This window comes from Lactuca virosa, chromosome 9 (genome assembly GCF_052849685.1).
Source record: "Lactuca virosa cultivar CGN04683 chromosome 9, Lactuca_virosa_CGN04683_v6, whole genome shotgun sequence".
Taxonomy (NCBI): domain Eukaryota; kingdom Viridiplantae; phylum Streptophyta; class Magnoliopsida; order Asterales; family Asteraceae; genus Lactuca; species Lactuca virosa.
This window is the reverse complement of record NC_136434.1, coordinates 83,453,307-83,479,647: the sequence shown is the minus strand read 5'-3', so window position 1 is coordinate 83,479,647 and position 26,341 is coordinate 83,453,307. Positions and strand designations below refer to the sequence as shown.

At 40.6% G+C, this 26,341-nt stretch overlaps 1 protein-coding gene and 1 non-coding gene across 2 annotated transcripts; one reads left to right on the top strand and one right to left on the bottom strand.

The window, feature by feature from the left end:
- The first annotated feature begins 16,720 nt into the window (after positions 1–16,720).
- Positions 16,721–17,651, top strand: LOC145139455 (uncharacterized). The gene is made up of 4 exons (XM_079073276.1): positions 16,721–16,904; positions 17,020–17,111; positions 17,207–17,298; positions 17,363–17,651. Exons 1-4 carry the CDS (start codon positions 16,721–16,723, stop codon positions 17,649–17,651), a joined length of 657 nt encoding a protein of 218 aa, XP_078929402.1.
- A 5,557-nt stretch (positions 17,652–23,208) lies between these two features.
- On the bottom strand, positions 23,209–23,280 carry TRNAN-GUU (transfer RNA asparagine (anticodon GUU)). The gene has a single exon. It is a non-coding gene; the product is annotated as a tRNA-Asn (tRNA).
- Positions 23,281–26,341: the final 3,061 nt, after the last annotated feature.

Below are 26,341 nucleotides of genomic sequence, written 5' to 3'. Positions count from 1 at the left end.
ACGTTAGCAGAAACACCGAGAATAGTTCAGTAAAGTGCGAAATTTATTACGTGTGTATATAAAGGGTAAGGATATAACCAATGTATATCAATAAAAAATTGACATGCATTTTATTTCAGTGGGAGTTTACCACATATTTCATAACCTGTTATTACAAACAATTTGCTTATGGCAACTCTAAGATTACTTGATATATACCTCAAGGTTATGTGTAATTAAGATACGATCAGCTTAGAAATGGTAAGTCCACCTTAGGTCCTGTTCCTTGTTTGGTTGTGGGCTTAGGGCAGACTCATTAAGTTCAACGGCCTATCGGACCTTAATTACACACAACTGGTATACATTGGGTGATCTTAGGGGTGGATCGGGCATGGAACAAATCACAAGATTACGATCGAGTCATTTGTACTAAATTCATAAGTTTATTTATATAGACCTCTGTTATGAATTGTTTTCCACATTCGAAGAATCGGGAAATACTATACTTGAAAACTAATAACCTAGTTTTTACGACGCCCGACTAATAACCAATACTAAAAGACTTATACTCATTTCGTCTTTGAAATTCTATAACAGAAAGATGCCGCCTCGAAGGTCCGTTAGACGCACTAGCGGAATGCAAACAAATCCACCACCGCCGCCTCCCCAATATGATCCTGTTATGTTCCAAGTTGCGGTCACGGCCGCGGTGGCAGCTGCTATGTCCCAAATCAGCACTGATGGTACAGGACGGGCAGGGAGCGGTACTAATAACTCCACTCAAGGAGATAGCCAAGGGCGTTCTAGAGAATGCTCCTTTAAGGACTTCACCAATGGTAAACCCGATCCGTTCAACGGTAGCGGGGGAGTCATCGATTTGATGCAATGGTTCGAGAAGACCAAATCTGTCTTCGAAATCTATGCATGCCCCGAAGCGAACAAGGTCAAATTCGCAGCTCGCACTTTCTCCGGCCGGGCCCTTACTTGGTGGAACGGCCACGTTAAGTCACTAACGCTTACAGTGGCTAACTCGATGAGTTGGGAGGACTTGAAGGCAAGGATGCTGAAAGAGTATTGCCCAAGGGGCGAGGTGCAAAAGCTAGAGCAAGAACTGTGGAACCTCAAAATGACAGGCTCTGACCTTGCAACTTATACCGCCCGATTCTGTGACCTAGCACTCCTTTGTCCCGCTATGGTCACCCCGGAAGACAAAAAGTTGGAGCGATACCTCTAGGGATTGTCCTCTGAAATTCAATATAGCATGTTGGCCTCAAGACCAACTACCTTTGAGAGTGCCAAGGAATTGGCACAACAACTCATCGACCATCGTGCCAGCCATGACACGACGACAACCACCCCGGATCAAGCAAGAGGAGGAAACAACAAAAGGAAGTTCGGGGACAACAAAAAGGACCAACCAACCCAGGACTTCACTAAGAAGCAACAGAGTGTTGTTGTTCATGCTGCCACAACCCACGCCACGCCAGCACCCATAAATCGATACGCTGGAACCCTTCCGCAATGCAACGAGTGTAACTTCCATCACACTGGGGCTTGCCGAGAGATGCATTGCAAAAATTACAACAGAAAGGGGCACACTGTCCGTTTCTGTAAGGCACCAGCACAACCCATCAACCAAGTCCCCGGCACTGGAGTTGGCCCAGCCTGTTACCAGTGCGGCGAAACGGGACACTTTAAAAGGGACTGCCCAAGTGCACGAAATGTCGGTGATGGTGGAAGGGTGCTCGCGATCACTGCCGGAGAGACCACCCCGGAACCGCCCATAAATATCAGTACGTGTCTCTGACATCGACGTTTAAATTTTTTTTACTAAATCTAGCATCGAATAAAGTATACCAACCATAAATCTTGAGAACACGACAAAACCCAAATAAGTCTTACCTCCTATATAAAAACGCAGGGTTTTTACCAGTGAATCTATGATGGCTGGTGTAAACATTATGGTCATATATCATTAAGATTCTACGGACTTAGAATGTGTGATTCTGCCTCATTTCATGTTCCTTGTTTGGTTGTGGGCTTAAGGCGGGGTCACCCATCCGAATGCCCTTTCAATCTTAATGATATACGACTAGTTTACACCAAGCGATTATAAAAGAACTGGTAGGACTTATAATGCAAATTTTGTCACAAATTGTTGAAACATTCGTAATGCTGGAACTCGCTAACTACATTATAAAATATTCATAGTGGTAATACCAAGTATAAAGCGGAGAGCATAAAGGCACACGTAAAATACACTATCATTCCAAAACAATAACTCCTTAAAATCGACTCAGCTCAAGTTACAATAAGAAATTCCAAGGTCGTCACTTAACATCAAGCGGGTTGTTCCCCACCATATCAATTCCTTATACTACGAAAAGTTCTCCCATCTTTCCTCCAAATTATTGAAGTCCCAGTCGAAACGCTAATTTCGGGACGAAATTCCTTCTAACGGGGGGATGATGTGACAACCATCAATTTTTGGCCAAGTCAAAGTCAACTAAAGACAACAAGTCAAAACGGTCAACTCATCTAACCCTTGTACATTAGGGTTTCCATTATGTTTCTTATTGAACAACTCGCAATCTTAATACAAAGTATCACTTAGATTTTTCACGTGTTCGGAAATTCTAAACCCTAATCAGGGCAAGTGATGAAACTACTCGATAAAACATTATTCCATAACCCGCAGGGGTATATAACAATCATAACGAGACTTAACGGGATGTACAAACCTTGCGTTGCGAAGCCAAACACTCAAAAAGGTCACAAAAGAAGTCTCTCCCAATCTCTTTCACTCTAACTCTCCCAAAACTCTCTAAGTAGGAGAAATCGCTACAAGTGTGTGTAATCTCTCCCAAATCCCTCCAAGTATGTGAAATCTCTCCCAAATCTCTCTCTGTATGAGAAATCTCTCCAAGAATGTCAAATCTCTCCCTAATCTCTCCAAGTATGTGAAATCTCTCCCAAATCTCTCTCTGTATAAGAAATCTCTCCAAGAATGTCAAATCTCTCCCAAATCTCTCCAAGTATGTGAAATCTCTCCCAAATCTCTCTCTGTATGAGAAATCTCTCCAAGAATGTCAAATCTCTCCCAAATCTCTCCAAGTATGTGAAATCTCTCCCAAATCTCTCTCTTTATGAGAAATCTCTCCAAGAATGTCAAATCTCTCCCAAATCTCTCTAAGTATGCCAAATCTCTCCAAGTATGTGAAATCTCTCCCAAATCTCTCTCTGTATTAGAAATCTCTCCAAGAATGTCAAATCTCTCCCAAATCTCTCTAAGTATGCCAAATCTCTCCAAGTATGACAAATCTCTCCCAAATCTCTCTCAACTTTTTATAATCACTCGGGGCATCCCGACCTTCGAATTTGACGAAAACAGCTCGAAAACGAAAGTCTATGCGAAAAACAGCATTAAGGAACCGAAACTCCTCTTAGGAGCCGAACCTCTTAGAGCCGAACCTCCAGAGAACCGAAACCCTCTCAACCGAAATGGACCGAGCGGTGGGTCTATTTCGGTCCCCTGACTAATCAGAACCGAGACCTGACTTTCGGCTCTTCCCTTCTTACCTTCGGTCCGAGAAGACTTCTCACTTTCGGTCCGAGAAGCACCTGCGCAGCCGAACCCCTCCACTCTCGGTCTCTTCTGATGAGCAGCCTGCGAGACCTCTCGGTTCCCATGCACAACCGAGCCTCACCTTCGGTTCTATGCTCCTAAGGAGCCGAACCTGCGCACCTTCGGCCCTGAAGTTCGGATTTCAGCAATTCCTACCCGGTTTTCAATATTTTTAGCGTTTTGAGCCCGTTTTTCGAGATTTTAAAGCGGGATTTTCACCCAAACTCGTATTTTAACATAATAAACCCCAAATATTCATATTTTAATTATATTTTGGGGAAAATCTTTAACTAAGAATAAAATCTAGTTGGTAAGATATTTAGGAGGAGTGTTGACTTATCCTTTGAACAAGGACACAAGCAACCTCCCCATACCTTCATAGTACAACCCCTAGTCACTATTCACCCATACCTAGTCAATCATTGTCCTTTTCCCACTCTTTTTCAGCCATAATGTTGAACAAAAGCTGGAGATATCTTCCCCTCTCCTCCCACTTTATTCACTCTTTCTTAAGAAGGACAAACACCTCTCTTCCACTTTCTCTCTCTAAAAATTCGAGATTCAAAGGCTGGTCTTGGGTTTTTCCTCCACATTTGGTAAGTATCTTCCTCCCACACTTAGATATTCTACTATCTTTCATCCAAATCATAGATTGCTTACACAAATATCGTCATATTTGTGTTAGATCTTCAAATCTTCAAGCACCTCCCAAGTGTTCTTGAGTTGAGCACTTCTTTTCTCCATCATCCATCTACTGAAATCACTCAAGGTGAGTTCATACCCCTATCTTTTCATGTTTTTCTTAAGTTTTAAGGGGGGTAATACAAGTTAAAACACCAAGAACTCAACTAAACTCATTTAACAGCCTTCATCAGAAACGTTCAACTCCATTCACGGACAGTTTTGGTCAACTTAAACATTTTAGTTTTCAAAACTGTATTAGGTGCAAATAGTTCAGGTTCATACCTTTAAAATGACTACTTGCACATCACCATACGATTTTTCTACGATTTATGGTGATTTTTACAAAACTGAATATCATTTCAAAAACGAATTCGGACCAGTCTGTGAATATGAACATTTTAACACAAGTTAAAGACTTCCAAAAATCATAATAAAAATTATGAACAAACTAGACACATTTTATGAACTCTCAGAATTTACGGATTCAGTTTTCGACATCGTATGATTTTTCTATTAATTTTCTAAAACGGTGCAGAACGGTTAAAAACTAGTTAACAGCTTATAACTTTCAATACACTTTGTATTATGTTGAGCAAAGTGTATAACAATAAGTTCTAAATATTGAATGTATTTTCTTGTTAGTTTATCATCATAAACTGAAATTTAGTCATTCATGATAAGGTTTACTCATTCATTTCGAATACTTATAATAAACTTCAATAAGCATAGTTTATGGATTTTTACTACATGAAAAAGGTTTTACTCTCAAAACAAATGGGTTTTTCATATCTTTACGTAATAAACTATAATAGTAATAGTTTAAGGATTTCATATCACTAATTTATTCAGAAAAGGTGATTTTACTTCCTTCATGGAAAAGGTTTTAATATCAAACTGTGTGTAAACTAGTTAACATAGGATGTGAGGCAATTCTCTCCCCGTACGTTCGAGCACGGGATCCCAATTCCTGTAAGTTATAACCAGAGTCTCTTGTAGGGAGAGCGTGATAATTGTGTATAGATCTATATTGGGTTTGACACCCCACACGTTGCTACTAGCTACAGTGGGACCTGCAGGTCTACGGGTGACAAGAGTCATAGTATCTTAACGTCTGAAAAACGTTGTGCAGGTTATTTCTCGTCATAGTATGGTTATAGCGACTCACATAGGTAGTTAACAATCTTTTAAATTTACATGGAAACTTCTACTTTGAAAAGGGGTTTTACTTCTAAACTAAACGAGTTTATGCCGATTTAAAACCACTTTTATATCTTTAAGTATGGAAAATACTTGTTTATTTCCGGTCCTGGGATTTAGGACCACATAACTTTTATAAGGAAAATATAGGATTTTCTTTGGAATCATATCTCTGTTAAAACTATATTTCATCTAGAATTGTTAGACTTCAGCTATAATTGCTAAGTGTATATGCTAGAGTTATATAAGAATCTAGTCATAATCGACTTAGAATTGGTGGGCCCGCCTTACTTCCTGTTCCTTGTTTGGTTGTGGACCTACGGCAGACCCATTATATTCGACGGCTTATTTAACTTAAATTTTATATAACTTATATACACTGGGCGATTATAGAAGGAAATCTATGGGCCTTTCTAGGGTTCATTATCGCATAACATAGAAGCATTCATTTCACTTAATAAAGAAAATATTGGATTTTCTGGAAACATACTTTGTCGCTTTTACAAGGAAAACGGTTTCTTTCTCAAACAAACTCTTATGAACTCACCAACGTAATTGTTGACACTTTTTCAAAACTACTTGTATTCTCAGGAAATCAGTGAAACAGGAAAACCAACAGCATTTTGAGGATGGGACGATAAATCGTCAAACGTTTCATTTTGTCATCATAATGTAATTGATTTTGAAACATGTAAACTTATTCCATGGTGTAACCTTTTCAATTATATTTATGATGGTTGTATTTACTTTGAGCACTATTATATTCGTTGTTGTGATACTATACATGAAGTCCTCCACCCCCGGACGTTTCCCCCATCCTTGGTTTGGGGGTGTGACAGATTGGTATCAGAGCATTGTTTATAGAGAGTCAGGGTTACGACTGGACAGTTGAGATGTCCGGTAGTGGGATGGTATGAGATTCTGAATGACTAGAGGTAGTCATGATGAGAAGTTTCTGAGGATTTCATCGGAGATTCAGGGTATTTGGAATTGCTTGACCTCCATCGGGGAGATCATCGAGCATTGTTTATCACCTTCCAAGAGTAGGTGCGATGTTATTGGTAAAAACAGTCTGTGGGTTAGATTGTTGGCGAATCAATTGGTGATGATTCGAACCCTGAGTGGGGGAGAACCGGGTGCTTTTGAGGAGATCAGAGATTTGTTCAACAGCGGTTAGAGAACTGGATATAGAGACCTGCGGTGCGGATTCCTGAGACCAGGGTTATTAGCGGTCAAGGAGAGGTGCAGAGCGAGATAGTGCATGTGGTATGTGTTTGAGAAAGGATGAGTGTCTCCACGGCAAGTGGCCGTTGGTCGGAGACCTTGTGGTGGTTAGGAATCCTTCAAGGTTAAAATGGTGAATTCGAGGTGGTTGGCTTGTGAGGTTTGTTCGGCGGTTGAGAATTTCTGGTTCAGAGTATGGGCTATTATATGCAGTAGGGGAAAGGAAGAAGTTGATTGGGCAACCAACTTCAGGGTCGTTATGAGTAGTCTTGCATGAGTTTTGAGCAATAGAGGAGGAAGTTTCGGATTGTCATCTTCGTGTTCTGAGTCGTTGGCAATTTCTCCGTGTTTTAATTTGGGATATGGAGTATTCCGGGGTTACAAGTGGCACGAGAGAAAGACCGGTTGCGAGATTCCGAGGAAGCAATGCGGTATCTGAGTATGATGCCATGAGTATGAGATCAGTGGTAGAGTCAAGACACTGCGAGGCGTTGTGATGGTATTCTGGGGTATCCGAGTTTAATGTCCTAAATCTCGGATTATTTTGAGTTTTGAGTTAGAGATGACGAGTGGTGTATCAAGTGTCTATGGTTCCGGTGGGGGCCCTTCAGCTAATTGACATCAAATGGATTTATTTGAGAATGTGAATTGCAGCGAGAAAAAGAGGTTTTGTCACGACGGTGGTCGTCCGAAGTAGTGATGCTTAGCCTGGATGGGTGTGTGTGTACCTATCTATGCTGGGCCACAGAGCATGAGTTAATGATCGCAGTGTGATGTCGACCTGAGGATGAGATTGTGAAGTGGTAAGAGTAAGTGCGGTAAGACTGCGGGGAGCTGCAGTTTCAATGAGTCAGTACAGAGAGGTTGTGGTGATGCTACGGGGAGCCGTAGTACTCACTATTCAGTGAGAGGTTGTGGTGATTCTACGGGGAGCCGTAGTACTCACTATTCAGTGAGAGGTCGTGGTGATGCTACGGGGAGCCGTAGTACTCACTATTCAGTGAGAGGTTGTGGTGACGCTACGGGGAGCCGTAGTACTCACTATTCAGTGAGAGGTTGTTGTGATATTGCGGGGAGTCGTAGTACCCACTAGTCAGTGAGAGACTGTTGTGATGAAGTACTCTCTGATCAGAGCTTGACGCAAAAGATTTTTAGGCTTGGGTAGCCCTAATATTTGAGTTTGTGGAAGCCTGGGGTCGAACCAGGGGCGAGACTGGGGTCTCCATGTTTGTCGGAAGTCGTTATATTCTGAATTGAGTAGTGGTTTTCGTGGCCAAAGGGAAGTGGATCAGTGAGGTTCGCATGAGTTGCGGGTCATGAGTCATGAGTTGAGTGGTTCATTAGGGCGAGTGGTTCCAGCTCTAAGTCAGATCAAACTCTCGAGTTTGAGTTTGGCTCTGGTAGTGCGTTGAGTAGGCAGAATGAGATTCCGGATTCAGAGCTGAATTTCATTTGGAAGGGAGTATTGCTTCTATCTGGTGCCTTAGACCTGATTGGGTCAATTCGTTGGTGTAAGAAAACCGCGAAACGCACGGAACTAATGAGTAGTAGACGACAGAGGTCGAGGGTGAAACGAATTCCGCATTCGCTTGAGGAAAAGCGAACTTCATGACTTGTGTGTCACACTGGGCCGAGATAGCTAGTGTGGGAAGGAAGTGAATGAGACATGTTGAGGTATGCAATGGGTAACCCTTGGAGGTTCAACTGCTAGGTCGGGAGATGACCGGGTGATCAGTGTTGAAAGGGATTTGGAGAAGGGAGTTAGGGTTTGATTGCAGTTCAGTGGATGAGTCCCCGTGTGTGATGTGATCCTTCCATTCCTTGGTATATGACATGGATTGTTTATCATGTCTGGGACGAGTGATCGGTAGCCAGTTTTGGGCATGGACTTGTTTTATCGGCCCCCACTAGAGAATCAAAGGGGCAGTGAGCTGTAGGGGTTTGTTATTCGAGGAGCGAATAACATGGTGAAATTTAGAGATGGCGGTCTGGCTGAGTGTCAGGCTACTAGAGTTCCAGATTCTTGAGAGTCAGAAGGGGTAACACACTGGCAGGGGTCTGTCCTTTTTCCAGGGAGGAGTTCCTGTTTGGATTCAGGTGTCCAGAAAAGAAGATAGTTGTGTGGTATGAGACCCTTTCGATGGAGCTGTTTGGTTATTTGATTAGATCTATATGTTGTGAAGGAGCGATTTCGAGGGCGAAATCTAATTCAAGTGGGGGAGAATTGTAACATCCGGATTTTCAGGGACATTATTGTGTATGTTAATCTTGAGATTTAAGGAGGGACTCGACGAGTTGAGGGACCAACTCGCCGAGTCGAGTCGAGTTGCTCACATGGATTTAATGAATGGACTAGACGAGTCAGAGGAGGGACTCGTCGAGTAGGTGCTGGGCAGAGAAACCCTAATTTCTCGGGTTTGGGACCTATTTAAAGGCATTTATAGCCTCATTTGCGGCTACCTTCCCCTGAGAGCAAACCCTAATTTCTATTGGAGCTAGATAGTGAGAGAGAAGCTCATATTGTGGTTCTTGGTGCATTTCTATGAAGAAGGATGAAGAGCTTCATGATGGGGAACAAAGGAAGGCAGTGGATCTGTGGTATTGAGTGTTTCAGCTGCTAAGAGAAGGTACAAAGTCCTCATCTTGTTCATTCCTTGTACTAGATCTCATTTTGGGAGTTTTAAGGCTTTGCCTCCATTCTTTTGAATCTATGAGTCGAATGAGACCTGGTTGTGGTTGGAAACCTCAGATCTGGACCTCCTAAGGTCCTTAGAGTCTAGATGTCTCAGCTTTAGTGGTCCAAATGAGGGTTGATGAGCAAAAACCTTCATGAAGAGCATGTAGTGGCATTTTGAAGCAATAACATCATGTATGAACGTAAAGATCGAAGCTTTACGTAATTATTGAGCCTTGAGATGATAGATCTATAGTTTAGAGTGATAGATCTGGTTGAAATCGTCTGAATGAGAAATCAGATCAAAGGGACTCGCCGAGTCCATGCCCTGACTCAACGAGTCGGCAAGGGTTTGTCCCGATGGATTGATTGTACGATAACTCGGCGAGTTGGGGGTCAACTCGACGAGTTGAGCTGGACTCTTGAGACTTCTGAGGATATGAGGGGACTCGACGAGTCACAGGAGTGCACTCGACGAGTCGGGTCAAACTTGGACTGTTGACTCGAGTTTGACTTCTGTTGACTTTGGGGTTTTGGTCAACATATGTGATAGAGACCTTGGAGGGGTAAAATGGTCTTTTACCCACTTTAAAGAGTAGAAAGAGGAAGAACCGCCTTCGATTATCTGAGTCGTGAAAAGAGTATTAATAAGAGATATTCATCCTCTGTGTTAGGAGGAGGCTAGTTCGAGATCCGAACGCGAGGTTATTTGCTCACCTGCTAGCCGAGGTGAGTCTTCTCACTATACATTACCTAGAGTGGTAACTATGTGCAGACAGGAGGGTCTTATGTGTTATGTGTATGTTTGAGTTTATGTGTATTGTGATATATGTATGCTATGTGTTATATAGACCGGACCGGAGGGTCCAACGACTTACAAGGCCATAGGGTCCTCGAGTAGACCCGACCGGAGGGTCCAACGATTTAGACCGGACCGGAGGATCCAACGAGCTAGACCGGACTGGAGGGTCCAACGAGCTACAGGACTGGAGGGTCCCGCTGAGACACATTGACCGGAGGGTCATACCGAGTTATAGCCTCGAGTGGCTATGCGATGTATGTGGTATTTTGGGGAACTCACTAAGCTTTGTGCTTACCGTGTTATGTGTTATGTGTTTCGGGTTTTCTCAGGATCGCGGGACGGCACCGGATTGATTGTACACACCAGAGAAAGAGATATGTTTTGAGGATCCTGGATTATTAATGGAGTTGTGCTTTGTAATTTGAATAAACGAGATTTCTATACAATACGTTATGAAAAGTATGCGATTTTAAAATGAAAAATATGTTTGAAAAATTACGGTGTTATACATTGCTTAGCATTCTAAGTTTAAGTCTAGAAATCCTACAAATTCCTAGTTCGCTTAAACTAATGCTCTGATACCAACTGTGACATCCCCATTTTCACGGCCAGAAAAGACCGATTTGTTTGTGCTTTGTTTTATAAAATCAGAGTAATCCTTTGATTAAAAGAATTGCGGAATTTGTTCCTAAAACAAAATATGATAAGAATTTATCAAGTCATTTCTTTAAAGAAATGTATTTTCATTAAATAACAAAATCTCGGATGTCATGTTCCGATACAGACCAAAAGCATAAACAATATAAAGTAGACCTTACAACAGTTATTTATAAATACTGATCTATAATCCAAAATCTCTCGTCAAGTCCACCAACTTATACTCTTGTGCCATTACCTGTAATGCAAAGAAAACTGAGTGGGTCGGGCTTGGGAGCCTGGTGTGCATATAGGGTTTTCAACCCACAGTAAGATATAATATTATATTTAATCATCAGACAATCAACCCAAATTACCCATCCCCATTATCTTCTTCTGTTTCTTAAAGCTTTACCCTAAGAGTCAATTATCCTTCATTCATTCATTCCTAAGGATTGACCTAAGGTATTGGCACAAAAATCCATTTGCTTCCACGGTTTATACAACAGGCACTACGTCACATAGTCGCCATGGTTTATACAATAGGCACTACGTCTCATAGTCACCAGGGTTTATACAATAGGCACTACGTCTCATAGTCACCAGGGTTTACACAATAGGCACTACGTCTCATTGTCACCAGGTATTTTATCTACCCATGTTCTACCCAACATATTTGTAGATATAAAATACATATACAGTTTAAATCATTTAAAAACCTTTATAAAACATCCATTCCACACCCATCTCAAATGAACAAACAATACATAACACATAGCACGTATTTCATAGCAAATACTTCATATTTATTTGTTAGAAGAAAGTAACTACACACTCACTTGATCAGAAGATGGTCGAGCACCACTACGGCTTGTAAAAGTAGTATTCTTCAGTGAAAAAGGGAGATCTTCACAAAAACAGGGCTTCTCGCGGGCAGGGCTTTGGCTCGGTAACTTTGTTTCTCGGGATCTTCGGGGCTTCGGGACTTGCTTCGGGTATCGGGAATGATACCGAGGCTTTGGGGGAATAACTTGCACGAAAAACGATGAAAAAGTGAGAGAGAAAGAAGAATTTGAGCAAAAAACTCGGCTGCCCTCGACTTCTATTTATAGGGTGCTGGTCATCGGGTTACGCTGGGCATAACTTCCATGTATGCGGGGCGTAATGCCTCTTTCATGTGTACGCTGGGCGTACGAAGATCTACGTTGGGCATAGTTCGGATGAGGCTGCCAGGTGGCGAAGTCTCGGTGGGGCTATGTGGTTGTCTCTCGAACCACACAAGACCGGAGTACGCTGGGCGTACCGGGTGGATAGGATCGGACGTGTCATGGCTTCGGATATTATCCGAATTTATAATTTTATAAATATTTTTTTATTATTTAAAAACTTCAGAAATTCATATCTTCCTCATACGAGCTCTGCTTTTGACGTTCATTATATCCACGCGTAAGTGAGACTATGCTCTACAACTTTCATTTAGACTCCGTCGGCTAATTTTGACTTTATTTTTATTTTATTATTTTTAGTAGGCCGGGACAGGAAAACTCCGTTAGAAATTCATAACTTCTTCATTTGACGTCCGTTTTTGTCTGTCTTTTCACCATTGGACTACTATCGACGAGATCTTCGATTCTCGTTTAGATTGTTTCAACCAAATATCACTCGATCTAAATTTCGAGATTTGGGTTGTATACCGCTAAGTCGAAACTTAGAAAAATCGTAACTTCTTCATCAGAAATCAGATTTGGACGTTCTTTTCATGCACGCTCTCGGTTTAACGTATTCTATGACTTTTATTTAGATCGCTAAGGCTAAATATCGCTCTAACGTAAATTCACTTTTTACGTCGCTGTGTCGTGCTGGTTCTGTCGCGAAACTTCGACAGGTCATAACTTCTTCGTTATAACTCGGATTTCAGCATTCTTTATATATCTGGAATCCTTGTCACGACCACTACAACCTAGTTAAGATTATTTTTCCTAAATAATCTTTTATCCAAAAGTCTGATGCTTATCTTCTCTAAATTGACTAGCCCGGATCTACGGGCGTGACATATACATTTATAAATAAATAATAAGCATATCAATTCACATAATACTCAAAGATTTCATATTTATTACTTCAAAAAGTGTTACAATAGTTGACCTAGACTATTACATCATCTGATAATGCTTAGCCCCGAAACCCGGGCGTTACATGCCACAACCGAAAAAAGGAAGTCAAAGGCGCATTATTGACAGGAAAAGAAGAGTCAAGCACGTGAGGAGACAAGTCTCCATTGAGGTGGGGTTGAGCACTGCTGACGTGTCGATAGATGAAAGGATTGTGTTCTTCAAGTGTTGGAGGGTGAGTGAGTCTGATATGAGTCTAGTATACGTGTGAGGGCATATGTAGCAATTTAAGAGTTGACCACTCACTCCTTAAAACCCGTAGCTGACAATTTTGTCCTCATACGCAAGTCCATTCACTAAAAAGGTAGGACCTGGCTGGCAAACTTAGAAGTACACACTTGTGCTGATACGTCTAACACACATGAATTGAAGGCTTGTAGCAATAGCAAAAATAACTTGAAATCTCGGAAATTTTATACCCAAACACACCAAAATCAATGTTATCTTGGAAAATCATCTTCATAACTCATTTTCATCTCGGAAAATACATGCATCTAAGTATTGTATCGCAGCTCAAATGACTTGTACATTCCGAAATTAATATCCCAACACTTCTAAAAATCATATAATCGAAACTCATAACCCTCTGTTCAATCTTTTACCCCATAACCATATTTTTGTCTTATTCTAAACACCTTTTTGCATGGGATAACAAGATCAAACACCGCTTTTTTTAAAAGAACTTCATCTTATTCAGCAAAAATTATTTTTCTCCGTAACATAGATTTAACAACAGCAAAATGTAATGAATAGTAGCAGCAAAATATTTATTTTTCTAGCAACATCACCAACAAAACAGTAAATAACTCACAACAGATTTTCAGTTGCGAAGGCTGACAAATGCTTCATAAATGACAAAAATCTTCAAGATAATAAATCAATCGGGATTGTTCCCTTGAACTAATCGTGAGATCTTCAAGGTTTCGCTCTGATACCATTTGTAGGATCCCATTTTCTCAATTGGATTGGTGCGGAATAATAATATCAAGAAGATAATCATATGAACAATGAAGAACATAATATATGAGTAAACTAACAATGAATAGATAGAGAGAATAAACATGATACATGAAGAACACTCATGGATGGGGATAATCCCCACCAAAACACTCTCTTTCTGTAAAGTCTACATAGTGCACTAATACAATAGAATGGCCACTCACCTCCACTTTATATACTAGTGTAAGGAATATGCTTTCCATACAAGGGAATATTCTAACCTAATAAACACCCATCATTGTAGAGCATTTTCATGCTCTAACAGTGGTATTTTGTGTATGAGGTAATCATGTTTCTGTTTCTTTTGACCCTTTTGTTTGCTTCATGCTTTTTTATTGTTTTGCTGCCACGAAACCACCACCGGTAGCTTCCTACCGTCGTTGTGCTTTTTTTTTCTGCCATCACATACCACCAAAGGGTGGTTGTTGAAGGGTGTGTATGTGTGTTGTGTTTGTTTCCAGCCTATATTCCTTTTCTTAATCGTGAGTTCGAGTGTATGTATGTGTTTATTTTGGAAGAACCACAATTAACCACCCATCACCATCACTGAAAAACCACTTGTTGTCAATGTCTTATTCCAACACTATCACTAGCCACCATGCAAGGGTGGTTATGGGTTGAGTTGCATGTAAGAAAGTAGAATGAGATGTTGATCAAGCCTAGATATTTTTTCCTTTTTGTTCCTTATATAACATCATACTTTTGAAAGCACTGCCACTGTTCCACCTTAGCACCACCATTAACCATCATGAGGTGGGTAGCTATGTTTGACCTTTGTCCCAACCTTGATGATTAGAGTTAGGGCTTAATGGATTAAGTTGCAAAGTTAACCCACGTAAAGAAGTCATGATTTCATGTGATTAAGCCCTTATTTATCCAAGTTCTTAAGCCATTAAGTCATGCTAGTAATCTCATTTTAATAACATGTTATTTTCCCTTTTAATCTATCAAGAGTTGTAATGTTAAAGCTTAATCATTAAGTACTTAATGGAAGATTAAAATATGACTTAATAACTTAATGCCTAAAAATTCCTAATCTGTCACAAACATCTGAAAATTGTATTAAATCATGGGAATGCCCAATCTGACTTGTAGCTTATATCGTTGGAAATTTATGAATGTCTAATGCCTTTTGTCTTTGTATTTTCTAGGCCGATTTTGATCCGAAAATGGTTGTTTATTCCGTTATTACATTGTTGTCACAATATTTTCAACATGTTTCTGCAATCATTTATTGTCCTTCAAAAATCATAGTAAATCATCTGATTATCCAAATACCATGAAACATAGTTTTCTGGAAAGGCAAGTGTGTCTAGTTTCCCTGAACTTTAAACCATTTGACCTAATTCTAACTCTTTGAAGGGCATTGGTTTAAACCTTTATAACAGACCCAAAAGTTGACAGATTTGAGGTGCTAAGTTATAAAATTGGTATAAATCGACCGAAAATTGTTAGAATGAGTTATTTATATCCCTGGAAATTTAAGAGGGTAAACTACAACAATATGTAATAATATCATAGAAGGAATGAGTATAAAAGAGGTAAATCAGACCCAAACAGAAAGTTGTTATAGAAGTTAAAGTAAAAGTGAAGTATAATTAAGTATTATTAATTAATACTTGAAATATGAGCTAAGTAGAGATTATCGGTATGTGGTTATAGGTGTTCAAAAAATTTGAAATCAATATTAGCCGCTTTAGTGGTTTTATTATGTGTTTGCTGCTTTAGGTGAGTTTCTCACTACATGGTGTTCATGTTGTACATCATTTCCTTTAGCTCGTGTGTGCTTGTAGGATGTGTGTGGGTAGTATTAGGTTGTTTTAGTGTCTAGTATGTGCATATTATTGGCTCGACGTACAAAGGAATATATGATTGATGTTAGCTCGACGCACTAAGCAATATACCATAGCTCGAAGTACTTAGCATTCATGCATCGACATTAGCTGACGTGTCCCACGATAATGTATGCTTGTTTAGGATGTGTTCATGGACTTGCATGTTGGGTTAGGTATACGTTGTATGGTTTATGTAGCGGTAAAACATATATGATATATATATATATATATATATATATATATATATATATATATATATATATATATATATATATATTGTGTATGTATTGGAATGCACTAAGCTTTGTTCTTACCCTTTCCCTTAAAACCACTATTATAGGTACGAAGGATGGCAAGGAATGACGATACACACTGGCGTTGTTGGATTGTAATGGAGACTTCCAACTGACATTATTGATTCTTATGTTTCCGCTAAATATTTTAATTCAATTATGTTGAGTTTGAATGTGTTTATAAATTGAGGAATTGTTTTATGAACATATGATTTTGGAATAAATGATGTTTTGAAACAATAAAAGTTGCTTTAAAAAAGTATAAATGTATTGGAATTTTTGGGACGTTACACTTTGAAGAGGTGTTGGTATGATCATTGTCCTTTGATTTAGAATAAGATTTGTTTGATTATGGTCCTATGTCTTTCGAATTCCTTAATTCTTGGCCTTGAGATACACGAATTCTCAAATGTAGTAAAATTAGCTTTTGAAGAGTTTGAACCAGAGGTGTGTTTTAGTACGTGTGTGAATATGAAGAATAAGATTAAATTGGTAAAAAAAAAAAGAATTATAGATTGGCATGCACATATGCGGGTGATGAAAGAAGATTCGAGAAGGGGTTATGTTTGACATCTTGGTAAAATTGACTTGATTATTGATGATGGGGGGGGGGGAGCGTCTAGACAAGAGATATGAGGTTCTTCATAGGGTGGCTAAAATTGATGAAACTAACATTTTGGATTGTGCACAAAATTACAAGATTAAATGGGCAGTCGAAGGTGACGAGAACTCCAAATATTTATATGGTATGCTAAAACAAAGAAGGAAACAAATGGCCATTAATGGTATTTCTGATGATTATGACTGGGTTACGGATACTATTATGGTCAAGAAGGAGTTATATGATTACTATGAAAAGAAGTTTCAACTTTTTTATATTATTAAAGTGGATGTGTCTAGCTCTCGGTTTCAGAGGCTGGAGTCAATTTAGGTTGTCGATCCTGAAGGTGAGTTTGATGAAGATAAGATTTGAGAGTCAGTTTGGTCTTGTGGTAGTGACATAGCACCGGGCCGGATGGTTTTATATTACAGTTCTTGAATCAGTTTTTTGGAATTCTTTAAAGATGATTTTTGTGATTTTATGCAGGATTTTTATGGTTCATGGATGATTCTACGTGGGTGTAATTCTTCCTTTACTATAATTATTCATAAGGTTCACAAATCCACAGAGATAAAAAGGTTATAAGCCACTTAGTTTACCTGGATTGCAATATAAAATTGTTGCAAAACTTTTATCTAATAGACTAGCTAAAGTGGTTAATCAGATTGTGAGTCTGGAGGAATCTGCTTTTATTAAAGGAAAACAAATACTAGACGGGGATTTGATAGTGAATGAAATTATTAGATGGGAAAAATTGAAGAAGATGATGGTGTTTAAAGTAGACATTGAAAAAGCATATGACTCAATTTCTTGGGACTATATGGATTGTTTTTTGGAACCTATGGGGGTCCAGGGTGAAGTGGCGTGGGTGGATGTGAGGGTGTCTAAGCTCTGGCAGATCGCCGGTTTTACTAAATGGAAATCCAATTGATGAGTTTTTGTTGAATGTGAAGCCACAATTGTTGAATGTGAAGTTTTTTCAAAGGTTGGCTGAAGACCCGGTTGTGTTTTTTGACTACTTCTGATTTCCATCTCTATATAAGAGATTCATTTGTATTTGTAAAACTTGTATCTAGAGTAACACAGAAAGAGTGCAGATTAGCACTAAGAAATATAAATTCCTAGTTACCGGTGGACGTAGGTCAGAGAAGGACCGAACCACGTTAAATCCCTCGTGTTCATCCTTGTGTTCTTGTTTTTTTCGTGAGCTGTGTGTGTGTTTAGAGTCGTGTGTTAAGTGTCTCGATCCTAACAAGTGGTATCAGAGCCTTGGTTTAGCTACAGAGGGTGATTTTCTGTTTTTGGTCGAAATTTTTTTTCTCAAAAACGAATTTAGTGTGGACTGTTGGAAAGGTCTCGTTCTGCAGATTCCGAAAATAATTTTTCTAAATTTTTTCGACCACCGGAAGGCTCCTACAATCACCGGTCAAAGTTACTGTAGCTGACGGATTCAATGTAGCAGTTCGCCGGAGAAGACGACACTGTAGCACCAGACACTGTAGCAGTCCGCCGAGAAGACGACACACGTAGCAGGCACTGTAGCACGACGTCAGCGGTGACATCAGCAAGCACTGTAGCGCGACGTCAGAGGTGATGTCAGCAGACATTGTAGCAACACTGTAGCAGATTTGAAAATTTGCAATTTGGCCCCTGAATTTCCAGAAAATTGCAAGATAGGTCATTGTTCTTTCAGAAAATGGCAGAAAGTAGTAAGCTTCAGATTGAGAAGTTTGATGGGAAAGATTTTGGTTGGTGGAAGATGCAAATTGAAGATTTGCTCGTGCAGAAAGACTTGGACGCAGTTTTAGGTGAAAAACCGGAGGCGATGACACAGGCAAACTGGGAGACTTTGGATAAGAAGGCCAAGGCATTTATTAGACTGACGTTGTCAAAGGATGTTGCCTTCAATATTTTGAAGGAGACCTCGGCAAAGGGAATCATGGAGGCATTGTCTAATATGTACGAGAAGCCGTCCGCAGCAAATAAAGTCTTCCTGATTCGGGAACTAGTCAACACGAGGATGAGGGAAGGAAGTTCAGTTACAGTACACATCAACAATTTGAACTCGATTTTATCCAGACTTGGGTCAGTGAGAATAAAATTTGAGGACGAAGTTCAAGCTTTACTACTGTTATCATCATTACCTGACAGTTGGTCCGGAACAGTTACAGCCGTTACTAGTTCCGCAGGATCGAAAGAGCTCACTTTTGAGGGAATTCGAGATTTAATTCTAGGCGAAGACGTCAGACGAATAAATTCCGGGGAATCATCAAGTGAGCAATTGAATGCGGTCAGAGGTAGAAGAAATAACAGAGGTAGTGGGAGCAGGAACAGGAGAAGGAGTCAGTCGAGGACTCGAAATGATGTGACTTGTTGGAACTGTAAAGAGGTTGGACATTTCAGGAATCAATGTCCAAAAGACAAGAAAGAAGTTAACGTTGCAGTATACCATTCAGATGATGATGTTTTGATCTGTAGTGTGGAGAGCAATGTGGATTCCTGGGTTATGGATTCGAGTGCTTCATTTCACGCTACCCACATCCGTGAAGCACTGCGGAATCTGAAAGAAGGGGATTTTGGTAAGGTAAGACTGGCGAACGATGAGGTTCTTGATGTGACGAGCATAGGTGACTTAGATCTGAAGACTCCAGTCGGTCCATGGACTTTGAAGGATGTCCGGGTAATTCCAAGTCTGAAGAAACAGTTGATTTATGTTGGGCAGTTGGATGAACAAGAGGTTAAGTTAAGGAATGGGCAGTGGAAGGTTGTCAAAGGAAATCTTGTGATAGCTCGTGGACATAAGAGGGGTTCATTATATATGGTCAGTTTACCGTCTGAGGGAGTAACCGTCCCAGTTCAGAAGAAAAATAAAATCCGGTTCATAGAGTCTCGTGGACAGAAGAAGGTTTGCTTTGCAGATGGCAAACCCAGAGTCACAGGTCAGATTCAAGTTGAACGTGTTTGGAACGGTTCAGAAAAACCAGTCAAGGGCATTCATAGCAGTGGGAGCATGGGCTTTGTTTCAGCTAGAATACCCAGAACACAGTGGGTTAAGAGAACCAGTATTCCATCTGTAAAAGTCTCTCCAGATTATCTGCTTCACATGGAGAGTGTCGTTTGTTCTCAGGATGTTCCAGGATCGGGCAGTTCATTTCAGTGGGAGCCGGTGGAGACAGAGAACAGGTAAATTGAAGAGAAGGTCAGGTAACTAGGAAGGAGTTAAGATCAAATTTTTTAAAATACAGATGCACAGTTGAAGCACAGGTGAAGATTGTTCTGTGGCTTCAAGTGGGAGATTGTTGAATGTGAAGCCACAATTGTTGAATGTGAAGCCACAATTGTTGAATGTGAAGTTTTTTCAAAGGTTGGCTGAAGACCCGGTTGTGTTTTTTGACTACTTCTGATTTCCATCTCTATATAAGAGATTCATTTGTATTTGTAAAACTTGTATCTAGAGTAACACAGAAAAAGTGCAGATTAGCACCAAGAAATATAAATTCCTAGTTACCGGTGGACGTAGGTCAGAGAAGGACCGAACCACGTTAAATCCCTCGTGTTCATCCTTGTGTTCTTGTTTTTTCGTGAGCGTTGTGTGTGTTTAGAGTCGTGTGTTAAGTGTCTCGATCCTAACAGTTTTAGCTTCTCAAAGGGTTGAGGCAAGATGACCCACTCTCTCCTTTTTTTATTTTATTTTAGTTATGTAAGGGTTTCATGTGTGCATGGAGGATGTCGTGCAAAATTTGTTATTTAAGGGTTGTGTGTTGGTCAACCTGAGATCCAGATATCCCACCCATTCTTGATGATGATGAGATTTTCTTGGGAGAGTGGGATATGGACAATGTGAAGATGTTGATATGAAATCTCAGACTTTTTTACATGGCTTCTGGTTTGTAGATTAAATTGTAGAAATTGAAACATTATGGTGTTGGAGTTTCTTCAGTGCTATTCAGGAAACTATTGCTTGTATGGGATGTGGTGTGGATTTATTTCCTTTTACGTTTTTGGGTTTGCATGTAAGTGAGAGCATGGGAAGGGTGGTGGCTTGGTATGTGTTGTTGGAAATATTTCATAAACGTATCTCTATTTGGAATATGTGAATGTTGTTAATCAGTGGGAGGCTTACTTTGGTTAAGTCAGTTCTTGGAAGCATGGGGATTTGCTATTTTTTCCTTTTCAAGATGTCAATATTGTTTGGTAAGCAGTTATAGAGGCTTGGGTCGAGGTCCTTTTAGGGTACCGAAGAGCATGATCGAATCATGCATTGGGTTAAATGGGATGTGGTTTTTAATGATAAAGAGTGTGGTGGTATGTCGATTGGTAGTCTTCATGCTTTTAATCATGTGTTACTTTATATGTAGAGGTGGAGGTTCTTGAATGGTGACAATCTTTTTTGGGTCAGGATGATTAAAAGCATATATGCTGATGATGTGTGTTTTTTTTATGTCTACTTCTGAGAGATCAAAGTCAGTATTTGATTAGGTGTTGTGAAGCTTGTTTCTGATCTTCATGCTAATTAATGGATCGCTTCCTTATGAAGTCATTCATAAGAAAGTTCTTTTGGGATGCATGGTGTGATGTGATCTTGGAGGCTTGCTTTCTTATACTTTTTGTGTTGGCAGTTAATGGAGGATTTGTGATTAGTGATTATTGGATGGACTATACATGGGAAATTATATGGTGTAGGCCTCTTGGTGGAGGTGCTCTTCAGGCACAATATCAGCAGTCGATGGATATTCTTCATATATGATGCAACTCACGGATCGAGTGGACTCTTGCACTTGGGAGATTAGGATAAAGGTGGGGCTCACGGTCAAAGCTGTTAGAGCTCATTTGGATTTTCGTTCGTTGCCTATGGGTGGCGTTCCTACTAGATGAAATAAATGTTTTCCAATTAAAGTCAACGTCTTTATTTAGAGAATATTGTTGAATTGGTTGTTGACTACATGCAATCTTGTCAGAAGGGGAATCGATGTGGAGTACGTGTTGTGGTCGTGTTGTAATGATAAACATTAGGATGTGGGGCATTTGTTCCTTAATTGATCTTTGGCAAGTCAACTTCGACAGAAGGTTGCAGTTTGATTAGATGAAAAGGTGACTCGTTTATTGTTGTTGTTGATTTTTTTCAAGTGGATAGATGCTCAAGGTTTCGCAAACGGTTTGCTTAACTTTAATTTGGGTTTTATGGACGTATCGGAATGTGTTGGTATTTAGAAACAAAAAAATATATAAAAGATATGTTATTTGATTTTATTGTGTATTTTTCTTTCATTTGGTTTGTAACAGGAAGCATAACGCTAAAAATGATTGGAATTGATGGATGCAAAATCCTCTCATAAACTATTGTTTTTCTTGTTCATTTTACTAGCTTTTAGCTAGTGTTCTAAATAACAAATTTTGGTTTCAAACATCCCTTTCTACAAATTTAAAATTATTTATATCAATACAATGTTATTAATTTTTAAATTTGTATCATGTCAACTTTGCAATTACTTTAATGCAATACATGAAGTATAATCAATCATAGGAGGACCAAAGTGGTTCCCGGGGGTCCCGGGCCACTACTCTAATTCAGCTCGTTAATAAAAATGCTTTTCTATTAAGATCCAACCTTTTAAAAATTTGTGCCAATCCCTATTATTTTACATTTGGCAGGAAATTTTTTTTGGTGCCACTACTATTCGAAAGTTTCTGCGTCCGCCACTGTAATCAAATCTATACGAATATTTAAATATAAATTAACTATTTTTTTATATAATAAAAATGAAAAGATTGTGAAGCATAGTCCATATGTATATATCTAAAATCGTTGTGGCGAGTAAATAAACTTAAATAATAAGAAATGAATTAAAAATTAACTATGTATGATGATATTAATATAATAAATATAAAATGAATTAGTTTTATGAGAGAAGTAATATCCGAATGATTTTTTTTATTTGAGCAACTAAGTAATAGTGATGAAAATTGATAAAAAGCAAGGTCGGACACTATATTTGGTTTTTGCTCTTCCAAATCATTCTTGTAGGAGATCTACAACACCAAACCCTCCCCCCACCCCCCTCCCCCACTTTTTTTTTTCCTTTTCTTGATCCTTCAATAAAAAAAATTCATTCTCTTCATAAAAATTAGGAAGTAAAACCAATAAAACCAATAAAGATGTCATTTTCCATTCATATTTAGAGTTGAATAACCCATTTAAGATTTTTTTTTTGTTTTAAGCGCCCGTAACTCTTCCTTGGCCAGGATGGGGTAGAATAACAGCGCATGTACAAGTATTAGTAGCATAACAAAAATGTGTTCCTCGTTATTAAAATGTTTGCTCGCGGCAATTGTAGCTTCTTGGGGGGCATCAATGACTGCATCTTTGATGCATTACTAGCACTAGTACATCTGAGATTTATTAACCGGATGGTTATAAGTAGTTCCATGGCTATGGAACAAAAGAGTATCCCGTGCCTACACCAAGGCGTTGACGGTGGTTTTCAAATCTCCTCAAGTAGGATTCGAACCTACGACCAATCGGTTAACAGTCGATCGCTCTACCACTGAGCTATTGAGGAACAATTGGAGATTCGATCTCATAGAGTTTCATTCCCGTTCTCCACACATGACCAATATGTAACACCGGGTTCATGGTATGATTTTATTTAAGTTTCTATCTTAATTTTGCCACGAACTCGGCGAGTCTGCGTCCCGACTCGCCGAGTAGCAGCAGGGTGGACACGGGATTTGAGCGGTGAACTCGGCGAGTCGATGCATGGACTCGGCGAGTCCACCTGTCTGGATGAAACTCTATTTTCAGACATTGCACCCTATTGTACCCATTCTAAAAACACCCATTTCGTCCCATTCTCTTCCAGAATAACTGGAGAGCGAGACCCTAGCCCATTTTGATCCTTGTGAGTGATTTTGGCTTGGTAAAGGAAGTTTGAAGCTTAAGAGAAGAAGGAGGAAGTTGGAGGGCGCAAGGAAGTGTGGTAGATCCGAAATCTACCTTGGGAGAAGCTCCTAACCAGCCGGAGGGATTACCGGTGCGGCAGCCAGGCGTAGTCTGAGCAGGTTTTCGGCAGCTACTCTCGAGGTGAGTTTCCTTCCAGTAGGGACGGGTCTAAGGCACCAAGGCCGACCCGTATAGACGATATGTTAGTATCGGAGTGTGGGCGGAGCCCGTATCTCATAGCTGAGTTCGATTGTGATATATGCCAGTATGATAGAATTGCTTATACTTGTTGTCGGTGTGATACTTGTATGTTATGGTTTGGTAGCGGAGTGTGGGCGAGGCCTGTATCTCCATGGATAGCAGAGTGTGGGCGAGGCCCGTATCTCCTAGCTAGTGGAGTGTGGGCGAGGCCCTTATCTCTATGGGTGTGGGCGAGACCCGTATCTCTTAGCTGTTCATTATATGATTGCATGGTATGTGGCATTATGGGGGAACTCACTAAGCTTCGTGCTTACGTTTTATAGTTTTGTTTTCAGATACCTCTTCAGCTAGGGGACAGGAGCCGGCGCGGTAGCGGCATATCACACACTCTCATGTTTTCCGCACTATGGATTTTCTGGGATGTACTCTGAATATTTACTATGATGTTACCGGTTCTCAGACATAAATTAATATTATGAATGTTTGTAACGATGTTTTTATGCATTAACCTAATTTAAAAATGAAATTTTTAGCTGGTATTTTTGGGATGTTACAAGTTGGTATCAGAGCCCTGGTTTGAGGGATTCGGACACACCTTCGGGGGTGTCTGGACTCAAATCGAGGGATTAAAAGATTTTTATAAAGAAATGATTTTCTAAAGACTAAGTAAAAGAGATTTTTAAAAAGAAAAAGGTGTGTGATGTGCGCGACCGGCCGAGCTCAAGTAAGTTTTCCCCAAAGTGCCCATACAAGTTTACATTATCAATTCAGTTTCAGTAGAACAGCATGCTAGAATAGGACTAAGGATCTAGGAATGATGCCTTATGTGCCTGCTTTATGTGTTTCGGCTTTTTGAGAATTGCATGCTAGTACAGATCAGTCAGTATGATAGCCAGAGTAGTATATACTTGATTATGGGTACTCAATGCCCGAATGCTGCTTGCTTTGTGCTATTAGGAGTTCTAGTCGTCTTTCACTAACTAGTGAACGAATATGCTAAGTTACATATTGCAAGGATTAAATAATTTCAGAAGGTTGGGTCTAGCTTTATTTCGCAGCTCTTGTTTGAGTCCAACCGTTGTAGGGTAGGACCTCTCATTCGAATAATTATCTAGTCTGAGTAATATGTAATAGTATTCGCAAGCTAGTTAGGGAAAGAAAGCAGGGACTTCTTGTGCAGCTGATGGCAGAGAGTGGGATGACGATTACTTAGGGTAAGCCTAGGGCGAGAGTAGCACGAGAACCGCAGTATTAGTAGAAAGGACTTGGTTGAGTTGAGGCAATTCTTGAGGGAAGTACGGATAGACGTGGAAGGTAGTATGGGCCCGTACTACTGAAAGCGGAGGATCCGTACTCGATTCAAAAAGGGCCGAGGCGAGACTGGGGACTAGTGGTATGTATGTGAACCTCGTTAGTGGAATATCGTTTGATGGTGGTTATGCTATGTTTTTCAGTATGGTGACCACACGACAGGGAGCGGGAGGCTCAGGATCGGGATCGGGTTCGGGTTCAGGGTCCGAACCAATTGATGAGGGTCTACGTGAGTTCATCGCGTCAGAGATTACCAGGGGCATCCTTGAGTCGACTCCCATCATCTTCGGGTTGATCAAGGAGGGTATTGTAGAGTTGATGGAGGATCGTCTCAGGGCGTTCAGGAGTGATATGGCGGCTAGCCAGTCAGGACCACGCACACTGTCCTTTAAGGACTTCAGGGGCAGTGGTGCATCAGATTTCCATGGGGCGAAGGACCCCATTGCTGCCAGACGATGGATTGCAGACCTTGAGTCTGCACAGCTGATCAGCTTCTGCCCCGAGGGGTCGAAGGTACGATTTGCAGCAAGGTGTCTACGTGACAGAGCTAGAGATTGGTGGGAGTCGGTTTGTGACTCTTTGGGAGCCGCGGCCATTGAGGCTATGACATGGCCAGACTTTGTGACACGATTCAGGGAGGAATTCGCGCCTACGGTGGAGCTCCAGCAGTTGGCACGGGAGTTCTTGGATATGAGGCAGACGACAGAGTCAGTGGCGGAGATCACTGCCAAGTTCCGGGAGAGGGCGTTACTGGTGCCCCAGTATGCAGGTGATGAGGATATGAGGAGGACCCGCTACCATGACATGCTGCGAGCCGACATTCGGGAGCATGTCAGTTTTTCAGCTTGCCCTACCCTGGATTCTATGATTGCTAGGGCGAGGGAGAGGGAGATAGATCTGGAACACATTCGGAAGAGGAAGGCAGAGGAGGGACATACGATAGGGGCTTCGGGAAAGAAGCCCAAGGGATCAGATGGTAGGCCGAAAGGCCATTCAGGACCGGGCCGCTGCAGGAAGTGCGGCAGGTCGCACGAGGGAGCGTGTAGATCAGGATCGACAGGCTGCTACAGGTGCGGCAAGACGGGACACTTCAGCAGGGATTGTACTGCCCCTGCTCCGGTTATTCAGACATGTGAGTTGCTGTGTTTCCACTACAACCAGAGGGGCCA